We start from the raw sequence: 25,005 nt of genomic DNA, 5'->3' as shown, positions 1-25,005 counted from the left end.
AACCCTGATGGCCCAGATACTGAGCTGGAAGCGCGTCTCCGAGGCGAGCTCGATTCCTGGTAGGGTATCAATCGCGTGGCAGCTATTTTCTCACAATTAGAGCTGTGCGGGGGAGGAAAGGCATCTGGGAAAATTGACTGGCACGTAAGAACTCGGACAGGGGCAACTATGTCTGAGTCTGCAGCCCTGGAGGCCCCCCAGGGTCAGCGTGAACTGGGGAGGACACCAGATCTGCAGTGCTCCTCTCGGATTGCCTGGCATTGCTGTGCCAGCTTTGCCACTAGGAGTGTGGGCATCACACGCACCCCCGGACCCCGGACACCACAGCTCCAAAGTCCCCATTGTACCTGTATTCTCTATGGCCTTCCACAAGTCCGAGCTCAGGAGGACTCCAGGGCTTGTCTGAACCTTCTGGAAAACATGCTAATAGGGGAAGAGAAGCAAGAAGTCTGTGAAGATGGGGAAGGTCCTGGGTGCTCCTTTTCCATCCTGGGAAGTTGCTTCCCTAAACCTCAGAGGAAGGCACGGTCACAGCACTGAGGACTGGGAGGACAGAGTGGCCACACCTGGTGAACTGACCATCCTGGCTGCCTGCTGAGGGGCTGTGGCTGCTTCTCTCCTCACCCATGCTCCTTCCTCTTCTGCGCCCCCAGGCTGAGCCCTGACACATAAGGCAGTTTTCTGCTTTTGAGGGGAACATAGGGCTCTCTAGAGAGTTTGCATAGGGTAGTGGTTAAGAGGAGCTCAGGCTTTCCAACCAAACTGCTAGGGTTTAAATCGTGGATTATTTACCAGCTGTTTTACCTTTAGCCATAACTTAATATTCCTAGGCCTCAGTTTCCTCATCTGTAGCATAGGGTTAATTACAGTGCCTACCTCATAGGTTCGTGGCAGGGAGTAAATGACTAAATATTTATAAAGTGCTTGGGGGAGTGCTTTGCACATGAGTGAATGCTCTATAGAAAATATTGAAAGCAGGTTGGAATTGCATCCTGGAGCCCAGCACGGGGGCAGAAGGTGGCACCCGGAACATATCACTTTTGTATGAGGCAGCTCTTGCACCTACCCAGGCCTTTCTACTTCTACTCAATTCTCCCTATAATCCTGGTCAACATCGTACTTCACAGATGAGGACACTGATGCTGAGGCAGGGAACATTTTGCCTTGGATTAGGTGTGTAAGTGCTGCAGGACTGAACTCAGGACCCTAATTTGGGTCTATGCCTAGCTGTCCCTAGGAGCTACTCCAAAGCAAAGTACCCACACACAGGCATGTGACTGAGGCAACTGTGGGAGACAACTGCCTTTGCAAAATAGCAGCTGGACAGCTTTTGGGGGGCGTTATTCGGCTTTTGGTGAGTGCAAGGACAGACCTAGAATGATCTCAGGCATTCACTCGTTCATTCGGAATTCCTTCGGTCATTTATTCAGCATTTTGAACCCCTGCTGTGTTTTAGACACTATGGAGGTGCTGGGGAAAGATGGATATGAGGGAACCCTTGCCCTGGGGGACCCAGGGGAGTGGACATGCAGGCCGTCGCAGTGCTCTGCAATGAAATGAGAAACCAAGTGGCCCCTAGTTGGGGATCTGGGGATATATAATGAATAGCCACACAGGAATGCTTTTTTTTTCCAGACTTTAAACATGTTATGAAAATATTTAGTGACATGGTTAGACATTTATTAGTTTTTAAAAACAGATTATATTTCTATTTGGCATGTGTGGGTATACATATTACAAAAAAAATTCTGAAGTATGTTCACTAGGTGTTAATAGTTTCCCTTTGGTTGGCAAGATCATGTTTTCTAAGTTTATTTTTGCCCATCTATATTTTCTGTTTTTCTACTCTGATAGGTATTGCTTTCCTAATAAGGAGATGTTATTTGTAAGTACAAGATGATAAGACAACACAGTGTGACTGGCCCTGACAGATGTGGGTTCAAGTGTTAGGGGCCAGAGGGGTCATGGGGGCCAGCAGAGTCCCCAGGGAAGGTTCTGCAGGGAAGGAGTGGTAGAGGTTTGACTCTCAGGGTAGGTGGGCACTGACCAGTCTGAGTGTGCAGGGAGGGGAGAGACGGGAGGGGCAGGGTGAAGGGGCACAGGTGTGACGTTTACAGGAAATAGTGAGTCTCCTTTAGACTTGTATTGGAGTCTAAAGGAGAGAGTGGGATGAGTGGAAAGGGCTCCTCCTGGGCCCCAAATGGGGACCCACTTAGAGGGTCTTATGTGCTACTCTGAGGGTTTAGACTTTGTCCTGGGAAAAATGGGGAGGCCACACAGGCTTCAGGCCACATCACTGTTTTCAACAGATCCTCTGGCAGATGGATTGGACGGGGATGAGATAAGCTAGCAGGTGTTGCAGTGGATAGAGGGGCGGGGGTTGGGGGAGATACTAGCAGGCAGCTTTAGCTTACAGGGACAGCATTCTCCTCCCACCTCCAACGCATCCCTCATTCCTCCAATGCATCCCTCATTCCGCCACCTAACTGGGCATTGCGTTTGCCTTCTAGAGTTGCACTACATCTCCCCAAACAACATGCGAGCTCTCCTTGAGGCCAGGAGTGAGATTTCCTCCTCTTTCATACCCCCGAACCCTGGTGCAGGGTGAGACACCCAGTAAATCCTTGCTAACTGGACGGAATGAGCATGCTAGTCACAGAGAATGTGCCCGTACCTGGCAGTTAACAAGGCGCTCCCACAGTCGCGCAAACTCCTCTTGGTCTAGCCGCCCATCCACTTTTAGCTAGGTACAGAGTTAAGCGTGAACCAGTCAGTGTGCAAGGTGCAGAGGGGCTGCCGTCCTGCCAGTGAAGCCGGAGCAGGTCCATCCATCACTAGCAACACAGTTGGTTCATTGTCACCTAGATGTGGCCTCATGCCAGCTGGTCCATTGTCACCTAGATGTGGCTGCATGCCAGCTGGCTCCTGCTGCGTCTGAAAGGGACCTGGCTTAGATTTGCTTCACAAAGAAAAATGGGCAATTGGAGGAAGGAACCCCTGAGGAAAAGAGGCCAATATCACTTGCATCTGAGGGAAGAGAGGGGTCTAGAACACAGCCTCACCAGTTGGAGTGGGCGCTCTGGCTCTGGAAGTTGGGGAGGAGCACGAAGGGGTCATGGCAACCCCAGAAGCAGCAGCCACAGGCAAGCATGTAGAGCCCTGTGCACATAAGTCCTGTGGGCATGTTAAAGCCAGCCCTAGCCGCGCTGTATGATGGGTTCAGTGATGACTAATGAAGGGAAAAGCATTAACTTCTGAGAACTGGAAGGGGAGCCAGCGAGTGAGTAGGAAGAAGGCTAAAGAGACCTGTCTGCTTCGCAGGGGTCCAGCAAAGGTGACCTCCCCTAGGGTTACTCACCCTGGGCCATGGGGCTATGAGGATCATTTGGATTCCTCTGTGGGAGATGGGTAGTGTCTCTGACAGATTCCAAAGTACAGCCAGCAGAGACAGGGCCTGATTTATGATTTCATCAAAAAACCCCTCTTGTTTTACAATGGCCGGCTTCACAGTCCCAATTGAGCCTTGTCAATGGTGCGGGAGAGGGACAGAGCATCTCAGGAGACAGCACACTGCTGAGTGAGGGGCTGGCAGGGCAGCATCTGGGGGTCTGCACTCATGGAGTCAGCCTCTCCTGCCTGCCAAACGAGGGGTACGCAGGAGAAGAATGGCTCACTGGGGAATGGAAATCAGGAGGAAGGGCAGGAACCTGGGGTTCAATTCTTGGTCCTACACTTGTAGCCACGGGCCTGGAGTGAATCCCTGAACTGCATCTGCCCAGCCTCTCCCGCTGCAAATGCAGCATGGTAACAATGCTGGGGTGCAACTGCTGTGTAGACCAGGAAGTTTTCCATGTTTTGGTGGTAGTTATCTTGATTGAACTGGGGACTTGTTGAGTAAGAAATTTAAATAATGGAGACTCCTCCAGTGGGAAGGGAACAGGTGAAAGGGAAAATAGTTCCCAACGGTGCTATAAAGGGCAGTTTAGGATAAGGTTAGAGTATAGACTTTGGAGGCTGAAAGCTCCCACTTCAAATGTGGGCACGAGTCCTGACTAGCTATGTGATCTGGGCAAATTACTTAACCTCTTTGAACTCCTGTTTCTCCCACTGTATGATGAGATGATACGTTTTGTATCAGAGGGGTTGCTTCAAGAATTATAAGGACACACACACACACACACACCCCAGTACACTGATCAGCACATAGTAGGTGCTTAATAGATGGTAACTATTATCATTGTTGCTGTGGCACGTTAGTGAGTTAGTAGAGAATCCCCAGAAACTCAGGGACAGGAAAGAAGAGAAAATACTAAGAGTGAGAAAAGGGTTCCCTACTGTCCTAATTAGGACTCTGGGGAAGCCCACAGAGCAGAGGGGCGCTCAGAGCATGGGAGGGATGACCGCAAAGGATACTTCCATCAGAGCCACCAAGCTGCGGCACTCATCTAAGGAGAACATGTCCCCTGGAGGTCCTGAGGAGAGAAGGACAGGAAGGACTGAAGTGTTGACAGCGGGGTGTGGGGTGGGGGTTGCCAGCAGGGAGAAGGGTGGGGCCAGCTTGCCCTTGGGCTGCTCGTACCTGTCAGAAGCTCCTGGTTGAGAAGGCTGTGAAGCTGGGTGGCATCAATGTCCAGCCTCTGAACCAAATAAGGAAGAAATGCAGGAATTATATCAGTTCCAGGATCTCAGAGGCACATCTGCCTGCCCTGTAAAAACACTCAGATTTCCAAGCACTTAGTCCCCACAATGTACCCATCTTGCCCTCGTCATGAAGCCTTACCTGACGGCTCCCAGCCATAATAGTGACTCCCTCCCCTGAACATCTGTCATGTTGGTCACTCCTGATGCTTGGCCCCTGGTGTAGGTGACCTTGCATTTCTCTCGTTATCCATTACTGGACTGAAAGCAGTTTAGTCCTTCCCACCATCCCTGGCACTTGGGAACCCCTCAGGGTAAGTATTGTTGAATGAATCAACTCAGCCCTTCAGATGTGTTCCCCATCTGCTTCCAGGAAGAGACTTAGGAAAAAATAATGACTACCGTGTACATGTGTGTGTATGCATGTGTGTGATAATAGGAGTTAAAAATACCAGAAATGTGGGCTAAGAGAAACTGCTATCATTGAGCACATTACTTAGCATTAATTTTCCCAGCCACTGAAGCAAAAAGGGAGACATCATGGTTTTCTTTGGATTAAGAGCGGGAAGCAATTGAGGTTGGGGAGGGAGAAATTCTTCCTGGCCTCAACTTCTGGGACAGTTAACTGCATTTGATTTTATACTGGGGGCATCCAGCAGGTTGACAGGCAGTGTCTCTGACGACAATTTCACAGAGACATGGATCTGTTCTGTATGTGGCTGTTCCTCACATCCAGCCTGGGAAGGGTAGAGGGGATGCTATGCCGGTATTGCCCTGGGAAAGCATTTTCATGGGGAGCTGGTGCTGGAAAGATTTATCAGCAGGTGGCCCTGTGGAGTGGCACTGGTCAGGTAGAAGAGGGTGCCTCCTGAGGGTCTTCTGAGATTCAGCACCTTCCATCTCCCAGGATTGGCCTTACCACCTTGAACTGGAAGCACAAACAGCCCCAGAGCCCGTCCTGACGGGGTCCTCACCCAGAAGGATGACCCCTCAGGATGCTCCTGAGGAAAACATCCTGCCAGTGCCTGAAAATGGTCCTCAGGTAATTTCTCCCACATCTCACTTTGGGTTTTATCAGGAAAGTTGGTGTTGGGTGCCCACTATCAACTGAGTTTCTCTTCTAGAGACTCAGGACACCTCGCTTTGAGCAGCAGTCAGCATGCTAATGAGGAGTTCCGACTTCCATGGAATCATCCACTATAAAGCAGCTTTGGGGCATGGACCATATCTTTTTCCTCCGTATTCCCACGTGAGGACAGAGCCTGCCCCGGGTCCTGCACTCCATAACCAACCAAAAGAGTCTGAGGAGATGAGGGTAGGAATGGAGTTGAGGGATGCTTAAACAATCTCCTAAAAAATTGCATGTTTGCCTCAACCACCACAATGCAAGATGTCCAAAAGCTATTCCTTGGGATTCCCAAAGCTTAGTGTGGGACTTGTAATGACTGGGTGCTCAGTAAATGCTGGCTACTTGGTGGATAGACCTAGCTCATCCCAGAGTCTAAGTGGATCCTTCCTTTCCCACAGGCAGACCCTGGGATATAGAGTTGTCACTACTACTACAGTGAATGAAGAACCGGTGGTAGCATCAAGTCATTGTATTCGTTTTTTTTTTTTTTGTATGTTTGTTTGTTTTGAGATGGAGTCTTGCTTTGTCGTCCAGGCTGCAGCACAATGGCACAATCTTGGCTCACTGCAACCTCTGCCTCCTGGGTTGAGGCAGTTCTCCTGTCTCAGCCTCTCGAGTAGCTGGGACTCCAGGCATGTGCTACCATGCCCAGCTAATGTTTGTGCTTTTAGTAGAGAGTTTCACCATGCTGGCCAGGCTGGTCTCGACTTCCTGATCTCCTGATCTGCCTGCTGTGGCCTCCCAAAGTGCTGGGATTACAGGCGTGAGCCACCGCGCCCGACAACCATTGTATTAGTTTAAATCTAGTTAAAGTGATAGAAAAGGTCAGAAGAGAGGACACAGTGAGTGCATGGAGGAATATTTTGCTTTATACTTTCTTTGGAGAACACAGACCCTGAGGACAGCTTGCAGGATTACAGAATACTGCCAGGTGGGTCCTGCTCAAGAGTGCCTGGCCGAGAGGTGAAAGGGGGCTGGAATCCAGTCTCTTTTCTACTTCCCAGCCATGTATCTGGCAGAGTACCACACTGGAGTCTTATTCTAATTCCCACAAAGGCCCCCTATGGGCCACTAATCACCCTCTATGAGGAGGGATTTGGCTGTTGTTTGGAAAAGTCCTGATTAGAAAATCTGTCCCATTTTCACATATGGCAGACATTTTTACTTTAGAGGTGCAGGTGCATGGGCCATGTGTGAGAATTTGCCACCTGCCACTGAAGGAAGTTTGGTCTCAGGCATCCTAATTACGCCTGCTAACCACTTCGGGGGCTAACCTTCACTCAGGCATCTGCTCTGGGGGAGGTGATCTGCCTTCATTCAATAGAAATGATTGAGCACCTCCTTGGCCAAGGACAGTGATCAGTGTTGGGGACAAAGAATGCATATAATATCATCCCTGCCTTTGGGAGCTTGCAGACTGAGGACATCCATCTTGGCCGGCCTTGTCATGCAGTGAGTGAAGTGCCTCCTGAATCAGCCCAGATAGTGGACCTGGATCCTGGGCTGGTACTGACTTCATAGAGGTCCGTGTTCCTGTGTTCAGCTGTTCTTTGCAACACATGCCTCTCATTCCAGCCACATTCTCTTTTTTTCCCTAAGTTTTTCTACTTTGGCCCAGCTGCTTCTGCCCCAGTGACCCTCTGAATGCAGAGGCAGGGCCTGCCCTGCTTCCTGTCCTTGGCCTCTTCCTGGTTCAAGGCGGCAGGGTAGAGACGCACATCGGTATCACTGTCCACTTTCCACACCAACACAATTATTAATGGTAAGAGGCCCATTGTGCAGAGCCCCTGGCAGCTATTTTATTCTGACAAGTCAAGGAGTTCTTTATAACAGTTTATTAAGCCATTAAGGAAATCCTGTGTGCACATAGGTGGCTTGGCAGCAAGGATGCTGTATGTGCTTTCTGAAGCTGGCTAGCTCCCGGGAGGAACGATGCCAGGTTGGTGGGAGGTGGCCGAGTAGAAGAAGGAAAGGTTTCAAGGGGTACTGCCAATTGCTTGTTTAAAGATTTAGAAGGCAATACACCTCACAACCCATAATTATCCCCTTCCTTTCTAAGCTCTACATTCCATGTTGATGTCACCCAGATGACGCTGGGTGGGGCGCCGTGTCTCTACCGAGCTTGGCAGCCAGAGCAGTTCAGGAGATGATCCAGAAAGAGAGGCAGGTAAAATAATCCATCAAGTCACTTCTCCTCTCTGCATCCCAATAAGGGCCTGTAAGAGCTGTCCCTCCCTCAGGTCCCTTTCTCTGCTCCCATGTAAGGCCCCTGGGGTACCATACCTGCTGAGCATATCTGTTGAAAATGCCTTGTTGGGAGCCATGTTCTGAAGGGCTTCCCTGGATCAAAGGGAAAATAGCCAGTGTTAGACTTCTAGGGAAGGAGGCCACACATCTGGTACAGCAAGGGCACCACAACCCCTGCCAAGACCTGAGAAAGAGGCTTTATTGGGCAGTTGGAAAAAGCCTTCTGGGGAATGAGAAAACTGAAGTTTGTGGAAGGAAGAGGACTGTGTGGAGCCTGGCCTTGGATGTCTGGTCTTCTCCCCCTACCCCGCCCGCCCCTTTGAGCCATCATCAGCCTATCATGGTGTCTCTCTTTTCATTGGTTGGGGGCAGGGGAAGGCACAAAGAAGGAGACGGAAGCTCTTGGGGATGGGATGGGGCCAATGAGGCTTGTCAGCCAAACCTTGCTGCATACCTACCTGCATTCTGAGGTTGAAATGGCGGCTCAGGTGCCTAGAAAATCAGAGGACAGTGTGACAAGGATGACCAGCTCACCACTCAAAGGGGGCCTGCATATACAGGGCACCCAGCTGGCACTGGATATTGATGCCAAGTTCCTGAATAGGGCACCCTCAGCACCGCAGGACATGAAGTGAGCAGCTACAGCACTGTGGCCACAAGCCCAGCATTTTGGCTGGACATGGTCTGGTCTTCAACTGTTTAGTAAATGGCTCCTTCCACAACCAGATACTTCCAGCAACCCCCATTGTCAGGATGGCAGATAGGCTCTGCCTTAGGTTCCATCTCTGATTGGTGGTGTGATGGCAGCCTGCCATGCTGGACTTAGAAGGTCTCACCCATGCTCAGCTGCAAAGACTGCCATAATGATGGCAATGTCTGCCTTGGGCCCAAGAGGAGACAAGGGGCCCAGCGGGGTGAGCACTTGCTGGTCGCAGTCTTGAATGATCAAGTTGGCATGGAAGACCCTCCGTGATGGACTCTTTCTTTCAGGCCCATCTTTCACTGTCTCCCTGCTCTACCCCACATTTCAGGACATGTGACATGCTGGCGATATTCCACCTTCCTGTATAGATGCTGATGCTACTTACTCTCCAAGCAGCCCTGTGTACAGTCACTTCCCTGCCACCATTCATGCTTTTTTCTTCTACCCACCTTCCCATGGCCACCATCGCCTTCCCTTTTAAGTTATTAAATTATGTTTTTCTTCAAAGGCCAGCTCAAGTGCCATTTCTCTCAGTCCCTCTTGCCACTCAGTCCTCCAGTGCCACTTTGCATTTCCATCTGGCAATGGCCCCATCCTGTTTTTGGTCTGGTTCTTGGTTCACAGACTTTCTTGCTCCCCCTTTATGGTGAGCTGCTCTAGAGTGGGGCCAATGGCGTGTCCCCAGTGACATGCTGCACTAATACACAGAGCACAGCCCATAACGACACAATGCGTTTTTATAAAGTTAAATAGAATAAAACATTTAGAATCCCAGAGGGTTCTGTACCTGTCATTGTCTGGCGTTTTCAGGAAGATTCGGAGCAAGAACTCCACTGATTCTCTCTGCGTCTGTGCAACCACAGCATAGTTCCCAGGGCTCAGATGGTAGGTCACAGTGAAGTTGCGGTGGGAGTTATTATTTGAGCTTTGGACAACGTTGCCGAACGGGGAAGAAATCACGGGTGGAAATTTCTCCCGGTATCTCTGGAATTAGAAGAAATACAATTATTGTGAGAAAGCCCCCTCTGTGCATGGACCCCAGGCACCAAGAAAGACCCACCACCTTCTAGACCCTCTCCATTTACCAAGATAACATTACAGGTTCTATAAATGGAGACGGTGCTCAGCTGAACTCTCAAAAAGCAGTAGCATTTAGACTGTCGTTTCATCTAGACCCTGGACACTACAATGGATGCAAAGAAATACTACACACAGTTTTATCTCATTGAGTCTAACGGCATCCTGAGTTTCTGAGTTTTCTCTCCCTGCTTATATAGAAAGAAAACCTCCACGGAAACTAGTGACATCATTTCAATACTGATTTTCTTCCGGGGCCCCTGAAGCCCCTTCTCTCCTGAATGTTAGCAGAATGCTTTGGACTGCTATACTATTACAGAATTGAATTCTTTTCACTTCCTCTGTTTCATCTCTCCAGCGAAGCCCCGAGATTCCTTCTCATTGGAGAATAATGGGCCCTGATCATTTTCCTTTTATTTCAATATTTTCTTAGAGATAAAACAATAAATATAATGCAGTTTCTATTACCAGATGTCACATACATATTATGTAATAAAAACCCCTTGCTAAACAAATTTTCCCCACTACAGTCAAGCACAGGGATTCCATTTCGAATGGTTATGCAGTAGGAAATGATTATTTATGAGCTAAGCCTTGCGGGGAAAACGGGAAAGGGGAAAGTTTCTTTTCAGGAGTAGGGACAGGGTTGGGCTCCAAGGTGAAACAGGAGATAGGCCACTGCCCCAGGGGTATGGCTGGGTGGCATCTCCAATGCAATTCTGCTGACATTAACAATAGCCTCACCAGGTTTGGGAGCCTGACTTGCTTGGGCCCTTATGGCAAAAGCAATGATGGAATCAGTTCTTCTCCAGAGGGTCAGCAGTGTCCCGTGGCTCTGCGTATGGGTGAGGGTGCATGCATGTGTGGGTGCAAGGGGAGGCAGTGGGCATGCAGAGGTGTGTGGTCAGTGTGCCTCCTGCAATTAGAAGGCAAGGGTCTCCCTACTTACCCATTATCTTGTCCTGCTCCCTCTGTTGGCCCCTCATAGCCCTGTCCAGGCTCCTGATCCTTTAGAACAGACTTGCTCAGTGGCAGTGAGAAGTGTGAGTGTGGGGGAACAATGTAGGGGTTCTTGGTCCATTGCTTAGAGTACCCAGCATCAACAAACCACAAACCCAGGACTGGTCATGCACAGACCCGACTCTGAGGTTGTAGGGATGGGTCCTGTGCTTTTACCTGGATTAAGTGCCACTTTGTTCTCCAGCTCTGGGGCCTGAGATGCTGATGGCTCCTTGCACCTGAGTGCTTCTCTCAATGCCCATCCCAACCCTTCACTTCATAGCTGGGGTGTCAGGGACCAGAGTCAGATCCTGACCCCAGCTCTGTGGCTGGGCCACCACTGTCACAGGCAGGCTCCCCTGGAAGGCCTGGAGGTGCTGTAATCACTCTTTGTTGTCTGTGGCCACATCCTGCTCCCCACTTTCATCTGTGGTCCCCAGGCAGATGCACCTCCCTCTTGGGGGCTCAGAGCTCTCAGCCATGGGCAGAGGGGTGGGTCTGAGTGCCTGTGAGGATAGGTATTCCAAACTCCACCTGTCCTTCTCCATCCTTCCTCATATGGGCAAGTTACCTTTCACCAATCCTGAGCCAGATGATCTGTTTAGGAGGGTGGCAGTTTCTTACAAGACGGGCTCAAGGATGTACCTTGAAGCCGCATTTGGAGAGCGTGCATCCTGCTTATGGAGGATTTGGGGACTGACTACTTTAGGAGGCTGAAGATCTTTTTCAAGGTACCCCTTAGGGCTGCTCTCATCTTAAATAAAAAGGAACCAGCTTCATCAACCTTCTCTAACAGAGGCCATGGTCCTGAGGATGGTTTCACTTGAATGTTAACAAGAGAACAGCTCAAAGGGCCAAAGCTTCAAACCAGGACAGCTAAATATTCTCCTGCTTTGTGAACCTGTTTGGGGATTCTAGGCCTGTGTCTGATGTAAGTCTTAGACTGAATTTGCAGCCACTGAACACGTGGAGGCCACGGGCATTGGAAGTGGCCTAACACTTCACTGGTGGACAGCAGCAGAGGCACAGGGCAAGGACGATGCTGAGCCATACCTGTGAGCCAGCCTGTTGGAAACAGGGAGAAAGGCACATTTAGGAACTCAGACCCAAACAAAAAGGCAAGCAGAACTGAACAGCCTGGCTCATTGGTTTCATCCCTGCATTCCTCCACCTTTTCTTCCTCTCTTTTAAAGAATTTATTTTATACCTATTTTATACCTATTATGCCTGCCATAAAGCATTTTTTTTTTTGAGACAGAGTCTTGCTCTGTCACCCAGGCTGGAGTGTAGTGTCTCAATCTCTGCTCACTGCAAGCTCTGCCTCCTGGGTTCAAGCGATTCTCCTGCCTCAGCCTCCTGAGTAGCTGGGATTACAGGCACGTGCCACCATGCCTGGCTAATTTTTGTATTTTTAGTAGAGATGAGGTTTCACCATGTTGGCCAGGCTGGTCTCGAATTCCCAACCTTGTGATCCACCTGCCTTGGCCTCCCAAAATGCTGGGATTACAGGCATGAACCACCACGCCCAGCTGCCACAAAGCCTATTTTAAACACTGACATACCACTTTCTAATAAGATGAAGTAAAGACAAAACATGCCACAAAGCCTGTTTTAAACACTGACATATCATTTTCTAATAAGATGAAGTAAAGACAAAAGAAGTTTTTCTTATTAGAAACAAGATACATCATCACTTAGAGTCTTCAAACACTGTTGCACTCTAACTTTCATGATCCGACAAAGCATCCATGGACCAATCTGCAAACTAGTTTTAACAGAAACATAATAGCTGTAAGCAGACATGACTTCCTAAATTTATTAGGTATGAATTTTACAAACGTTACTTATATCTGTGATAACATTGGAGTTGGAGAATATTGCACCTTCTCCAAGTTGCATGGTGAGAACCAATAGTGTGGTAGAACTTATGGCCCTTTCCAAGGCCATGGCTCTTGCAGCCTGAAGATGTCAACCCACACATCTCCCCACGCTTGTGGACTGATTTGGTGATCCACTAGGTGTCAAGATTTCCTCTGATAGCTTTATGGAATGGATCAATGGGGATAACCTCACAAAATGTATAAGTGGAACATGTTCCTCTTCCTTGTGTGGCCTGCCTGTTCCTTGGCACACCTAGAGGTGAACTGGGATGACTGGTTGCCCATTCTCTGTGTGAGGTTGTAAGAAATGAAACCCACTCAGTTGCAGACACAGCAAGAGGAAGGAAACTGAGGCAGAAAAGGAGGTGTCTGAGAGGAGGAGGTATTCTTTGGTCGGCCCGGCAAGGTGTGGTTACTCTTCACAGCAATGATGATTGCATTGGAAGGAAGGAGGAGAGTTTGACAGGGCCTGCAGATGGCACAGAACCTGGTGCAAATGTAAACTCCCTAACATCGGGAGCTTCCTTGAGAAGTCAACTTCTTTTAGTCTATCAGACCACTGTAAATAGATGGGAATTTGTTCTTGCACCCCCACCCCCAATGCTTGTAGGAATGTCTGTGTGCTTATGAATGGGGAGATACCCATGTTCCAGTCTTCATGTAGTAGAAGGAATACCTGAGGATGCAGTTCCATTGTAAGCCTCTCTACGGTTTGCAAAGCACTTGTATGTAAAGTGTTGGATACTCACAATAATCCTGCAAGCCGATGCTGGGCTCCCTATTTTATGGGTGTAGAAATTGAGGCTGAGCAGTTTAAGTAGCAGAGTTGGGAAGAGGGCAAGCTGTGCTGCTTGCTTTGTAATCAAGGCCTGTCACCACCAGGTGATGTCTTCCTTAGTTGGCTTGATTCTTTTCCACTGTTGACCCTGGGCCCCACCCATGTTTACAGACCTCTCAGTTTTCCCAGGCCAACTTATCTGGAGGCCAAGGGTGAGCTGAGAGGAAGGTGGAAAGTCCAGGCCTTGGGGAGGAACTCTGAGGGAGGTGAGGATGAATTGGCTCATCCACCCTCATCCTTTTCACTGTCCTGTCTTCTCCCTGCCTATTCATACCCCATCAGGGTCTGGTTGTACATAAAGCAGAGCAGGGCTCCCACAGCAACTGGGGAGTCACAGGCCCATGCCAGGGCTGGAGCATCATCATATCAGCAGGGCAGCACTGGAGCCACAGACACCATGTGAGCCCTGGAGCCTTCTGAGAGTCTAGCTGCTAGCAGGTACATTGCTGTTTCTCGGCTGAACTGTGAAAGCAACCCAAGTATCATTTGAGTTGTCCAGGTCTGAACTGTTCTTTGGCATTTAACTCAATCAGAATCTTGCAAGATCTGCTGGGATCTCCAGGAAGCCTGAGGAGCTCTTGGCTCTGAGTGTTCCTTCAGCAAATTGGGGAATGGTGAGAAGTAACACATCTCTGGCAGAAAAGTAGGGAAGTGGGTTTGATATCATTTAAAAAATCGTATGGTTACAGTCTCGGTAGGGTTCCTGAACTGTGAAGACTTTGGGTGAATCAACACAAGGCCCATGGTCACCCGTGTGAACAGAGCCTCGGAAGTTGTGTGTGTGCTGGGGCAGCTGTGATCTTTTTCTGGGCTTCTGTCTTGGCTCAGAAGAAGGAAGAGTTGGCTGAGATGTTTCTAGTAGGCCTCTTTGGTGTTTGACCTGGTCAATCCTGGCTGGGCAGACCAGAGGCCTCAGTTCCTTCTCAGCCTTTCCCAAATATTTCCCTCTGTCTCCAGCCTTTTCTTCCCAGAGGTGAGAGCTGGAGAACCTGAGGATGAGGGTCCTCTTAGAAGGCACCTGAGTCAGCAGGAATTCTTGTCTGAAAGCCCTGGAAACTAACGCAGGCTGGGGTGGGCTGAAAGGTGCTTCTTGGAAGGAAAGCTCACAGAGTCGATGGGATGCTAGAAAATGCAGCCCAGAGGTGGGCAGGGGCCAGACAAGAAGGATACACAGCAAATAATCCTCAGCTGTTCCCACCTGTTTTAGTTATTTCCTCGAGTGCCAAGGCTCTGAGTGACTCTGTGTGTGTGTGTGTGTCTGTGTGTGTGTGTGTATGAGGGGTGAGGGGGAGATGAAGGGAGCATCTAATTGGGCAAGCCTGGGTCACAAGTCTACAACTTTTGCATCCAAGGGCTTGGTTGAGGGAATATTTGGCCTCTAGCTGCTTGCAGTAGGAGGCTGGGCCCTGCCTCCCACCAGGATTCCCCTAAGGTGGAAAAAGTGTTCAGTACCAGGTGGTGATGAAAATGACAACCGTGTACTACTGCATCGTTAAGAGATATTCTTTGATAGCGTCAAAGGGTTTGAGGCACCTCAAAACTACTCTGCTAAACCCCAGCAATCTCTCTCCACCGAATTCCTGAAATTGGGAAATGGAACTATGGTCAAGGAGAGCAGAACACAAAAGCTTTCCTGCTAGAGCCAGAATCTTTGGGGTTTTTGGAGCCATGAGTATCATCAGAAAGGCATGCTCCTAAGCCCTACTGAGAGCCCTGGGCCTGAGACCCTAAGTCCTGGGATCAAATGCCCCTGTCACCTCCAAGGTGCACCTTGGATAGGTCATTCCTCTCTGAGTTTTAGCTTCCACACCTACAAATGTGGGGCTAATTGGGCTTTTGAGACAATGAATGTGGACATGCTCGTACTTCTGAAGTACAGGTTGAGCATCCTTAATCCGAACATCTGAAATCCAAAATGCTCCAAAATCCAAAGCTTTTGAACACCGACATAATACTCAAAGGAAGTGCTCATTGGAGCATTTTGGATTTTGAGTTTTTGGACTAGAGATGCTGAATCAGTAAGTATATAACGCAAATATTCCAAAATCCTCCAAATCTCAAATGTGAAATACTTCTGGTCCAAAGCATTTCTGATAAGAGAGACACGATCTGTATTCTCTCACCGTGAGGCCCTCTTATTAGTGTGAACCACAGCCAATGCACAAGACTGTTCAGCCATGTCTGGGTACCCAGGAGCCCTGTCTGTCCGTAAATGCACTGACACTCAAGGCTGTGAATTTTGCCTTCAGCTCAGTGAACAGAAACTGAAATCATTCCTAGAGACACTGTAATTCAAGCTCCAGCCCAGTCTGTCAAAGGACCTCTGATATCCCTGGTGCTCAGAAAGGTGACTTGTGTGTTTGACTGAAGGCTTAGGGGACCTCTGGAAGCCAGTCTCAGCTCTGCCATTGACTCTGACCATGTCACTTCACCTTTTGGGGCCTCATTTTCTTCAACTCTATTATGAGGAGAGAGGATCCCAGCATGTGATGAGTGCATGATCTTAATTATCCACATTAGTGCAAAGAAGCCGTAGGGTGTATGATTGGAGAACCTTCACTTGACTTGGGGGATGCACCGAATTGTTTGGGGGAATAGCAGGGAGCAGAGATATCAGATGTTCTTTTGTAGCTTTTTTCTTTTAAATGGTATTTTTAAAAAATGAATTCCTCCAGCTATCGCATTACTGAGTATAAACCCAGGGGAATATAAAGCATTCTACGATAAAGGCATATGCATGTGAATGTGCACTGCAGCACTATTCACAATAGCAAAGACATGGAATCAACCTAAATGCCCATCAGTGATAGATTGGATAAAGAAAATGTGGTACATATACACCATGGAATACTATGCAGCCACAAAAAGAGCGAGATCATGTTTTTTTCCTGGGAAAATGGAGGGAGCGGGAAGCTATTATCCTTAGCAAACTAACACAGGAACAGAAAACCAAATGCTGCAAGTTCTCATTTATAAGTGGGAGCTAAATAATAAGAACTTATGAACACAAAGAAGGAAACAACAGACACTGGGACTTACTTGAGGAGGGAGGGTGGGAGGAGGTAGTGGAGCAGAAAAGATGATTACTGGGTACTGAGCTTAATACCTGGGTAATGAAATAATCTATAAAACAAACCCCCATGACACGTGTTTACCTATGTAAGAAACCTTCACATGTACCCCCAAACCTAAAATAAAAGTTTCATAAAACCATGAAAGGAGAGAGCGCCTAGGTGGAGGGGAAACCTGGCCTCAGAATAGCCAAGCAGAAGTTTGCATGCCAACCACCAAACTATGACTTGACTTTGGTCTAAATATAAGAGAAAAACACACCTCTTGGATTTATACTCAGAACAGTTTAGACAGCTTTTTTCCCCCCCGCTAAACAACTTCCAAAGTTTAGCCAATGATTCTCAAACTTTAATGTGCATAAGCCTCTGGAGAGCTTATGAAAATGCAGATTTTCAGGCTCTGTCCTTAAACATTCTGATGTAGAAGGTCTGGAATAAGCCCAGAATCTGCTTTGTTAGAACAGCTAGTCTTGGCCCAGACCACTTTTTGAGTAGCAAGCATTAGATTCTACAGCGTCCCAGAAAACGCTGACAAGTGACATGGGCAGGAGGTGAGTCCCACTGTAATTATGGTCAATTGTCATCTCTCTGGCCTCAGATTTCTTGCACATTTAGCCTTGGACTGGATGAATGCTACAGCCTCTTTGGGCTTTGTCTCCAAGGCTGTGGTATAGTCAAATCTCCCAGCCTGGCCAAGGCTGTTCTCCCCAGCTCAAGGTTTACACTGAATTTCTAAAAGGGAAAGCCCTGAAGCAGGCTGCCTTACCGGAATCACTTGGAAATTGAGTGGAAGTTTCTCATCTTCTGCCTTCAAATTTGGTGGCGTGACAGCAATTGTGATGCAGATGACAACATTGGTGCCTTCCATTGGCTCTTGCACAGAAAAGTTGAATTGAGCATCATTCCGAGGTCCTCCTGCATCAGATAGAGCTGTTACTAGAGCTCAGCTTCACTACTAGGAATCCCAGGTGGGACCACGTCCAGTGCAGAGAGCTCTGTGGGGTTGTGTTGTGAACTCTGGATTGGAGACTTAAGGCCTGGGTCCTAATCCTCACAGTTACTACTTGAGATACAAGTTTATTTTCTAAACCTTGGCTTCCTCCTCTTAAACACAGGAAAGGTTGTATAGTCTCCACTGTGTGAAAAATGTTTCTTAAACTGTAAAGTCAAAGTCTATTTTATAATGATAAGTGAAATTCCAGAGTTCCCAGCTACATGTGAGCTTTTGCATTGGTGGTACCCATCAGAGCCTTGAAATGGCGTGAACCACCCAAGCACAACTAGAGACAGGAAAATAGGCAGAGAGATGGCAATTGCTGTACTCTTCTAACCAAGCATGCTTATCAAAGCCAGAACAAGAGAGAGCGAGCTAATGTGAAAACCATTAGATTCAAACACATGGAAGAATGAAGGTAAGTCAAGATAGAGACGAATTGATACACATCAGAAGACTGGACTGACAATGGGGGAGCTCTGCAAGGGAGTGGGGAGGCGTAGAGGACCATCACAGCATGGACGTGCCGTGAGGACTGGATAAGACGGTGCATTAAAATGCAGGTGCTCGATCACTGGCTCCCTTTTCTTTTTCCATTGTAAAGTATTACTAAAAATGGTCCTGATGTACAGGTTTTGTTAGTTCATTGATAAACACTGTATCCAGGGGAGAGGGCCTTGGCCCTATAATCAGAGAGGTGTAGCTCAGAAAGAGGAATCAGTAAATTTGCTGCCCAAGAGTGACTCAGCAGCTCTTGAGGTTCTGCCCAAGACCTTCTGGTGACAAGGTTCTCTGAGCAGCAGTTCTGTAGATCACTAGAGCCTGGAGGTCAAAAAGAGGGATACCCTGGGGTATGGCCTCATTCAAACAAACCATCTCGACAGGCAGGTGCCCAGAGGAAGGGATGCATACACATCCCTGGGTGTAAACACACAACAAACACACTCACACACACAAATGCATTGTTTATGCAGCCTCTTTTATCAAGGATGTATAAGCACACTCTGGTTCCTCTTCACAGGGAGCTGTTTCACTCATCAATGCCACAAACAGGGAATGGGAGGTACAGGGAGGGAATGTGACTTTCCCAAGGCCATGATCAACAAGATTCATCTCAGGGGAGCTCAAAGATGGGCTCAGAGGCGCCTATCTGTGGGACTTCAGCAGGGACACACCTGCCAAGACAGGGCAGGGATAGTCTCCTTTTTGTCTGGGTGGTGCTCTCTAGGCTCAAGGACAGACAGGTATGACTAATTCCACTGCTGAGTGTTGGGAAGGCTGAGGACAGGGTGACCAATTATGTTTCCAACATCACAAGGCCAGTATGTGGCAAAGACAAGGATCCAACCTAGGCCCCAACTCTTTTCCTGTGTTCTTTCTGCAGCCCTCCCCCTTGTCCTGGATGTTTACTGGAGGGTGGTGAGCCTGCTCTTCTCCCAGGAAGCGGGAGGGGGTTAGTGGAAGGATAGTGGCACAGCATGGAGGGCTGTGGGAGAATCACATCAGCGATTCTCCTGCTTGGCCCCTACAAGCAATCATTTTACTTGGAGGAACAGTCACAGTCTCTTCATGCTGACAAACTCCCCTCCTTTCAGCTTCAGGCTCATGGCCCAGAATCAAGGGCCAGAGAGAGCTGAAGCTATGGAAGGGCTGGGCTGGGGCAGCCAGCTTCCACCTGGGCAGTGTGACCACCCGTGTCATCATTACCTGCAGTGTTTCCTAGAATCACTTGCTTCCTAAACATTATTTGGGACCATCCTTCGTGGAGTGTGTTCCCGTGGTCCAGGGTAATTGGAATTTGGCTACATATAAACATGGAGACGAATTTCTGTTGGAAATCTTGACATGACATCCTGTTAAAAACAGATATACATCACTCAGTGACTAGTGGTTGTGTCCCCAGGGTGGGGGTTCCTCTGACTTTACAGCATAGCCACTGTCCTGCCCAGAGACCAATGTCTGAACCTGGCTCATTCACCATCAAGCACCCTTCTGTGTTTTTAGTCCTTCTGCTCCAGTGGCTGGGAGAGCAAGGACACAGTCAAGTTCTGGGGTCTGCCTGTCACCAGGCAGAAGCTTTATCATTAACTGCCATCTCCTTAATGCATTGATCCAATGGTGAGCCCTTTCATGATCAGCGGGATGACTGCCAGTCTCTCTGCTCTGGGTTCTCTAAGCTGCTAGGAAAATCGTTTTTACCCTAGGCTGTTTTGCCAAATTTATTGTTGAGGTCTCTATCAGCCTACAGTTGGATTCCACACCTAAAATCCCATCTCCTACTGTGATTAAACCAGAGACACTGGGAAAGATTTGCTTCTAATATATATTTGTCCCTCTGATTCTTAATTATTTAGACCCATGCTCCTTTCCACACATGCTAATTTTCATTGAAATACATCACTCAGTAAAACAGACAACCCTCTGAGGAATATACATGTCATGCTCTGAGATGTGAGCATATGGCCAAGAATGTGTTCTCAAAACATCTAGTCCTGCGTGACTTCTGGGTGATGAAGCCAATGTCTCACCCAGAGCTACAGAGTCTGCATCCTGCTGCTGTTTTTGAGGTCACACTAGAGGAAACTGGGGAGCTCGAGGGTCCCAGCAAGATGGTACAGAAGATATGGGCATGACAACCATGCGTCCTAGCTTCCAGGAAATCACAGATTTCAAGCCTTTGGTGCCAATATTCTCTTTTACTATTAAAATGTCCTGGAAAGTTCAGCATTTCATAACTGAAATAACTTTCCCACCAAGAGGGAGCCTACAATAATTTTTCATCCAAAGTTTTTGTGTCTTGGTAGAGAAAATAGGCTCCCTCGAAACAGGTCTCTGCAAAGCTATTTTCCATCTTCATAAATGTTTAGGGAAAGGGGTAGGGATTGAAGACTTGGGCAATAGTTAAAGATTTAAAACACTGTTATATAATAAGGGTAAATACCAAAACTCTCCATCTTCCTGTTTCTTATGTAGCTGGCTTTTCCGCGGGTCACGGGTTTCCTCCCACTCCTGAGACCTGAACATGGACAAACAAACCACAGGGTGAGATTTTCCAGTGCATTTTTTCTTAACCATGTGTGGGTCAACAGGGACCCTCTATACATGCCACCATTAGTTCCTGGGGAGCACATGGCAAGTGTCATTCCACCTAGGACAGGACCTAGTTATTCTCTACCTGTTGATGACTTCCAAACATCTGTCCCCAGCCTGGTCTTCTTTCCTGAGGTCTAGATGGATTTATGTTGCAGTTCACCCCACATCTCCAATAGAGAACCATAGTGACCTCAAATCAACCTGTCCCTGACCATACCCATCCTCTGCCACCTCCTATTGCCTGAGTGAGAACATGAGGAGTCCCTCTCTCACACCCAAACAATCATCAGATAGCATTCATTAATTGATCCTACCTCTTAAACTCCTCTCAAAGCCAGGCACTTATTTCCATCCCTTCTGCTGTTACCCCAGTTCAGGCTCCCTGCCCTTCCCTCTAGATGTCCACCTGGTCTCCCTGAACTCAGTTCTGCCCACTTTCCCATCCGTTCCCCACACTGCCATTGAAATGATCTTTCTAAAATGTAAACTTGATTATATTATTTCCCTGCTTAAAACCTATCAGTGGTTCCATATTATTCTCAAGGTAAAGTTCACACTCCTTAAAGAGAACCTTGACCTCTGCCACCCTCTCTGATGTTACCAGTTTCTTGCTTCCTCACCTTACCTCCACTCTTGAATTCTATTCTCCAGCAATAGTGTCTTCATTTCCTTAAAACACCCCCTGCACCCCCAACTTTCACCCTGATGCTCGCTGCACCTGGCGCCCTCTTCCTCCTCTCAGTTCTGTAACCTGCCCTTACTCATCTTTCCTCTTAAAGGGCATTGCCTCTGGGAAGCCCTGCTTGGCCCCCAACTGCCCTCTGTTCCAGGTCTTTTGAGCTTCCACAGTCCGCTGTGTTACTGTTACTTTGTGTATTGGTTGCTATGTCTCACTAGACTCCCAGAGCCATGAGATTGCTGAGCCTGGCTGGCCATCCTATCATCGCAGGTGTTTCGCCCATGCCTTGGCATGTATTAGGTGGGTGCAAAAGTAATTGTATGCCTAATAGCACACAGTGATTTTTTGTTTGTTTAATTAATTAATGCTGCCCACTTCGTTGGAACGATATGTTCCAGAAGCCAGTCCTTGGGTCTCTGGCGAGGAAGAGACCCTCACAAGCAGAAGGCAGCAGCTGCCCCTTCTTCAGCCCACTCCTTAGAGGGGAGGCATGCTTGTAGGCAATGGGTTTCAGGGGCACAAAAGCTCAATGAGACCTTTCTCATGGATGAGGTTGCATGGGAAGCCTGGGTCCCCTCTGTGCTAGGACAGCAAGGCAAGGGCCACCACTCAGGCTTCCGGTTGCAGGCTAAGGCGGTCAGATGTGGTATTGTAAAATGGCAATTTTATAATTAAGCGATAATTACATTTTCTGCAGTGTGTAAGGGAGAATAATTGTAGTGTAAATCAATACGCTATCGATTCATGCAAGTTTGCCTTTAAGTGTGTGCGACTGAAATTTCAATTATGGCTGAGATTAGACCATCTGGTTCTCTTCATCCATCTCCATTCCTAAAAAGTAGGGAAGAAATCAACCACCTGCTTGGAGACAGTGATTATGCAGTCCCCGTCACTTCCTTCCAGCCTGGTTTCTGGTGCAAAGTGGTGACCCTCAGCAGTCAGCTGAGGATACAATACGTGATCCGACAGAGCAGGTGCTGCTAGATCCGTCTCCCCCAGTCCCTACTCTGCACACATCACGGCCATGTTCAAAAGCCTTCATTTATGCCCATGCCTGTAGGGGATAAATCTAGACTTCTGGCATCAGGCTGTCTGGTGTCGGCTCCGAGCACTCTCTCTCTCAGTTTTCTCTGCTTCAGGCCGGTTTGTTGGCCCTGAACAGACTATCGATGTTCCCAGAGGGGTGCCATAGCCTATGCGTCCCCCTCCTATCTAGTGATCTCTTCTGAAGTGAGTCATACTTCCTCCGCCACAAGGCCAACTCAAGTTCGGTCCCATCCATGAAGCTTTCCCTGAACATGCCAGCTCATGGGACGCTTCTCTCCCCCAAACCCTGGTGTCCCCTGTTGCCTTGACTGGTCATTTGATATTTAGCATGGGAAACTTGGGCAAAATATCAATTGCGAATATAGTGCCTCTTCTTCTACTCTAGGGAATCTGTCATTGTCATTTGCATTCCCTCTACTTCTGTCCCAACAGGTAGCCTCAAATCAGGGACGCTGGCTGATCCTGTCACACTCTCGGCCATATTTGGCAACTTAGAGTAATGACTGGGAAGGAGAACTGGAAAAGGACAGAGGTTATTAGGATTTATGTTGGAAAGGGCAAAGGATATACCTGGGAAGGAAGAAAGAATAGAGGCGAGAGAGGAGAAACTAGGGGGGGTTGACTGCCCGATTCTCCCAGGGGCGTCTGAGGTCACAGTTAGGTTTATTCTAGGAATTCATTGTGCTGTTTCCTCCCGTCTTCCATCTCTGCTTACCTCGCCCTCCATCCCAATCATACTTTCATCACACACTGGCTGAGTGCCCAAGGGTGCCAAGGTCATGGGAGATTGGAGCGGTCCTGCCACAGCTTAGCCTGGGGCATCAGGTCTAGAACTGGCTGGCTCTGCATTTGCCTCCAGAATGCACCGTCCTCACTGTATTGATTTCACTGTGTGCTGGGCCTGTTCTTATTTGTCTGAACGGACTGCACTTCCTTTCAGATCAAGTTCCCCACCCCCAGCCCCACTGGCGAGGATGCAGCAGCTGCTGTGTCACCACACTTTTCATGGATGGACATAGATCCCTGGGGGAGTGCGACTGGGCTGAGCCTCACTGGCTGCCCAGAGGAGCAAGTAACGTGTTGCGGCCCCTCTGTCCTCTCAGGACCACTGTCTCCTTCACAGTCAGCAAGGGGCTGGGGGCCTAGGGGTCCACTCCTCTGGCAGCTGGGAAGTGCCAGCCCAGTTCCCTGGGGAAAGCACTGACCACACAGCTGGGCCCCCATGGGATGTCTTAGCTCCTGTGCCTCCTGATTTAAGTGTGGAGAGGCGCAGCTTTATCATTTATATCCCAGGCACCGAGTACTCATAGGCATCCGGAGCAGCAGGGCAAGACTGGAGAGCTGAGTAGATTGGACAAAAACATCATCCAGATCTTTGCATCACTTTCCCCAACTGCCCCCAGTTAGGACGCCTTTTCCACCATGATGATGTGACATGCTCAGGATCAGAATCCCATGGGTCCCTCCAAGGGAGGCAGTTCCTTCTCTCCATCTCTGCCTTGCCAAGCCGGGGCTTGGCTCCTGCCTGCCCTGCCTCCCGCCTCTTTTACTAATTCTAGGCATGTGCATTCCCTGCTGTGGACTGTAACCTTCTGGAGGGTGGGCACTGGGTCTTGTCATCCATATACACCTCACAGCACCCACTTAACACAGTGCACTTAGTATAGGGTGTACACAGTAGGTGCCTCATAGTTGCTTGGCAGATGGCATCACCGGAGCGTGAGATGGACCGATAACCACGTGTAGGTGTGAGCTGGACAGGCCTGCAGTGAGATGCACATCGGCGAGACAACCCCTGCTCTCATGGGCAGGAGGCTCCACCAACACCAAATGCTCTGTGAAGGATGGAGAGAGGTTTCCTGAAGCCATACCCATCACTCCAGCGCCCTCTCCATTCAGTCTTGCCCCAGCCCCAGGGGTTCCACAGGGAGATAATTTCTTCCCAGCCCCTTCTGTATTGAATCTGTAAAGAAAACAGAAAAGGAAACTGTCAGTGCTCTACAGCAAAAGTCAGCAGAAAGGGGGATGAATGCAGCTGCTTTTTACCTCCAAGGACCAATTTAACTTCTGACCTCATTTGGCTGCAACCAGAAAAAATTGAAAGGGAAAAAAAAATCAATGTCTCTCTACTGCCTGCACGGCGTTGGAAGGAGATAGACGAGGAAATGGCCCCTCATTCCGCTCAGCCTCTCGCAAGGGCAGATGCAACTTTATCATTCCCTAAGACTGCATCCCAGAACCTGAGTGAGTTGAGATTTAATGGCAGATAAACAGCAGGGGATGTTGCTTCGGGCTGCAGAGGACAACTTTATGGGTCCGCAGCCTCCTCCAAGCCCTGTCATGGATGGCATCTCTGTTCCACAGACACAGCCTCATTCTCTGCCGGCAGCCCAGTGGGAGCTATGGAGCAGTCTCAACAGCACTGTCGTGAGTGAGGAGGGTAGAGGAGGCAGATTTGAGCAAGACTGAGATGGTCTGTGAACCAAGTTAGCCGGGGCTAGCCTTCCTCATCCTGCATCCTGGAGCTGATGAGATACCTCGGTCTGAGAGAAGATGGCCAACAATGGCCTGAACTTTCCCTGCTTCCCTCCCTCCCTCCCTCCCTCCCTT

At 48.7% G+C, this 25,005-nt stretch overlaps 1 protein-coding gene across 2 annotated transcripts in view; it reads right to left on the bottom strand.

Moving 5' to 3' along the window:
* CAPN13 (calpain 13) overlaps positions 1–25,005 on the bottom strand; it is an 84,759-nt gene that overhangs the window by 11,443 nt on the left and 48,311 nt on the right. For both annotated transcript variants that reach the window (XM_011960560.1, XM_011960561.1), the window contains 12 exons: positions 24,267–24,358; positions 20,518–20,592; positions 19,284–19,429; positions 17,349–17,497; positions 11,847–11,858; positions 9,505–9,701; positions 8,473–8,506; positions 8,051–8,107; positions 4,580–4,637; positions 4,414–4,472; positions 2,675–2,743; positions 348–423 (listed from right to left, as the gene is read on the bottom strand). In XM_011960560.1, coding sequence (XP_011815950.1) covers positions 348–423; positions 2,675–2,743; positions 4,414–4,472; positions 4,580–4,637; positions 8,051–8,107; positions 8,473–8,506; positions 9,505–9,701; positions 11,847–11,858; positions 17,349–17,497; positions 19,284–19,429; positions 20,518–20,592; positions 24,267–24,358 — 1,024 coding nt within the window. The remainder of the gene's footprint in view (positions 1–347; positions 424–2,674; positions 2,744–4,413; positions 4,473–4,579; positions 4,638–8,050; positions 8,108–8,472; positions 8,507–9,504; positions 9,702–11,846; positions 11,859–17,348; positions 17,498–19,283; positions 19,430–20,517; positions 20,593–24,266; positions 24,359–25,005) is intronic.

The sequence above is a fragment of the Colobus angolensis genome, unplaced genomic scaffold (genome assembly GCF_000951035.1).
Source record: "Colobus angolensis palliatus isolate OR3802 unplaced genomic scaffold, Cang.pa_1.0 Scaffold515, whole genome shotgun sequence".
Taxonomy (NCBI): domain Eukaryota; kingdom Metazoa; phylum Chordata; class Mammalia; order Primates; family Cercopithecidae; genus Colobus; species Colobus angolensis.
Note: the sequence above shows the minus strand (reverse complement) of the source record. Positions and strands in the feature narration are given on the sequence as shown.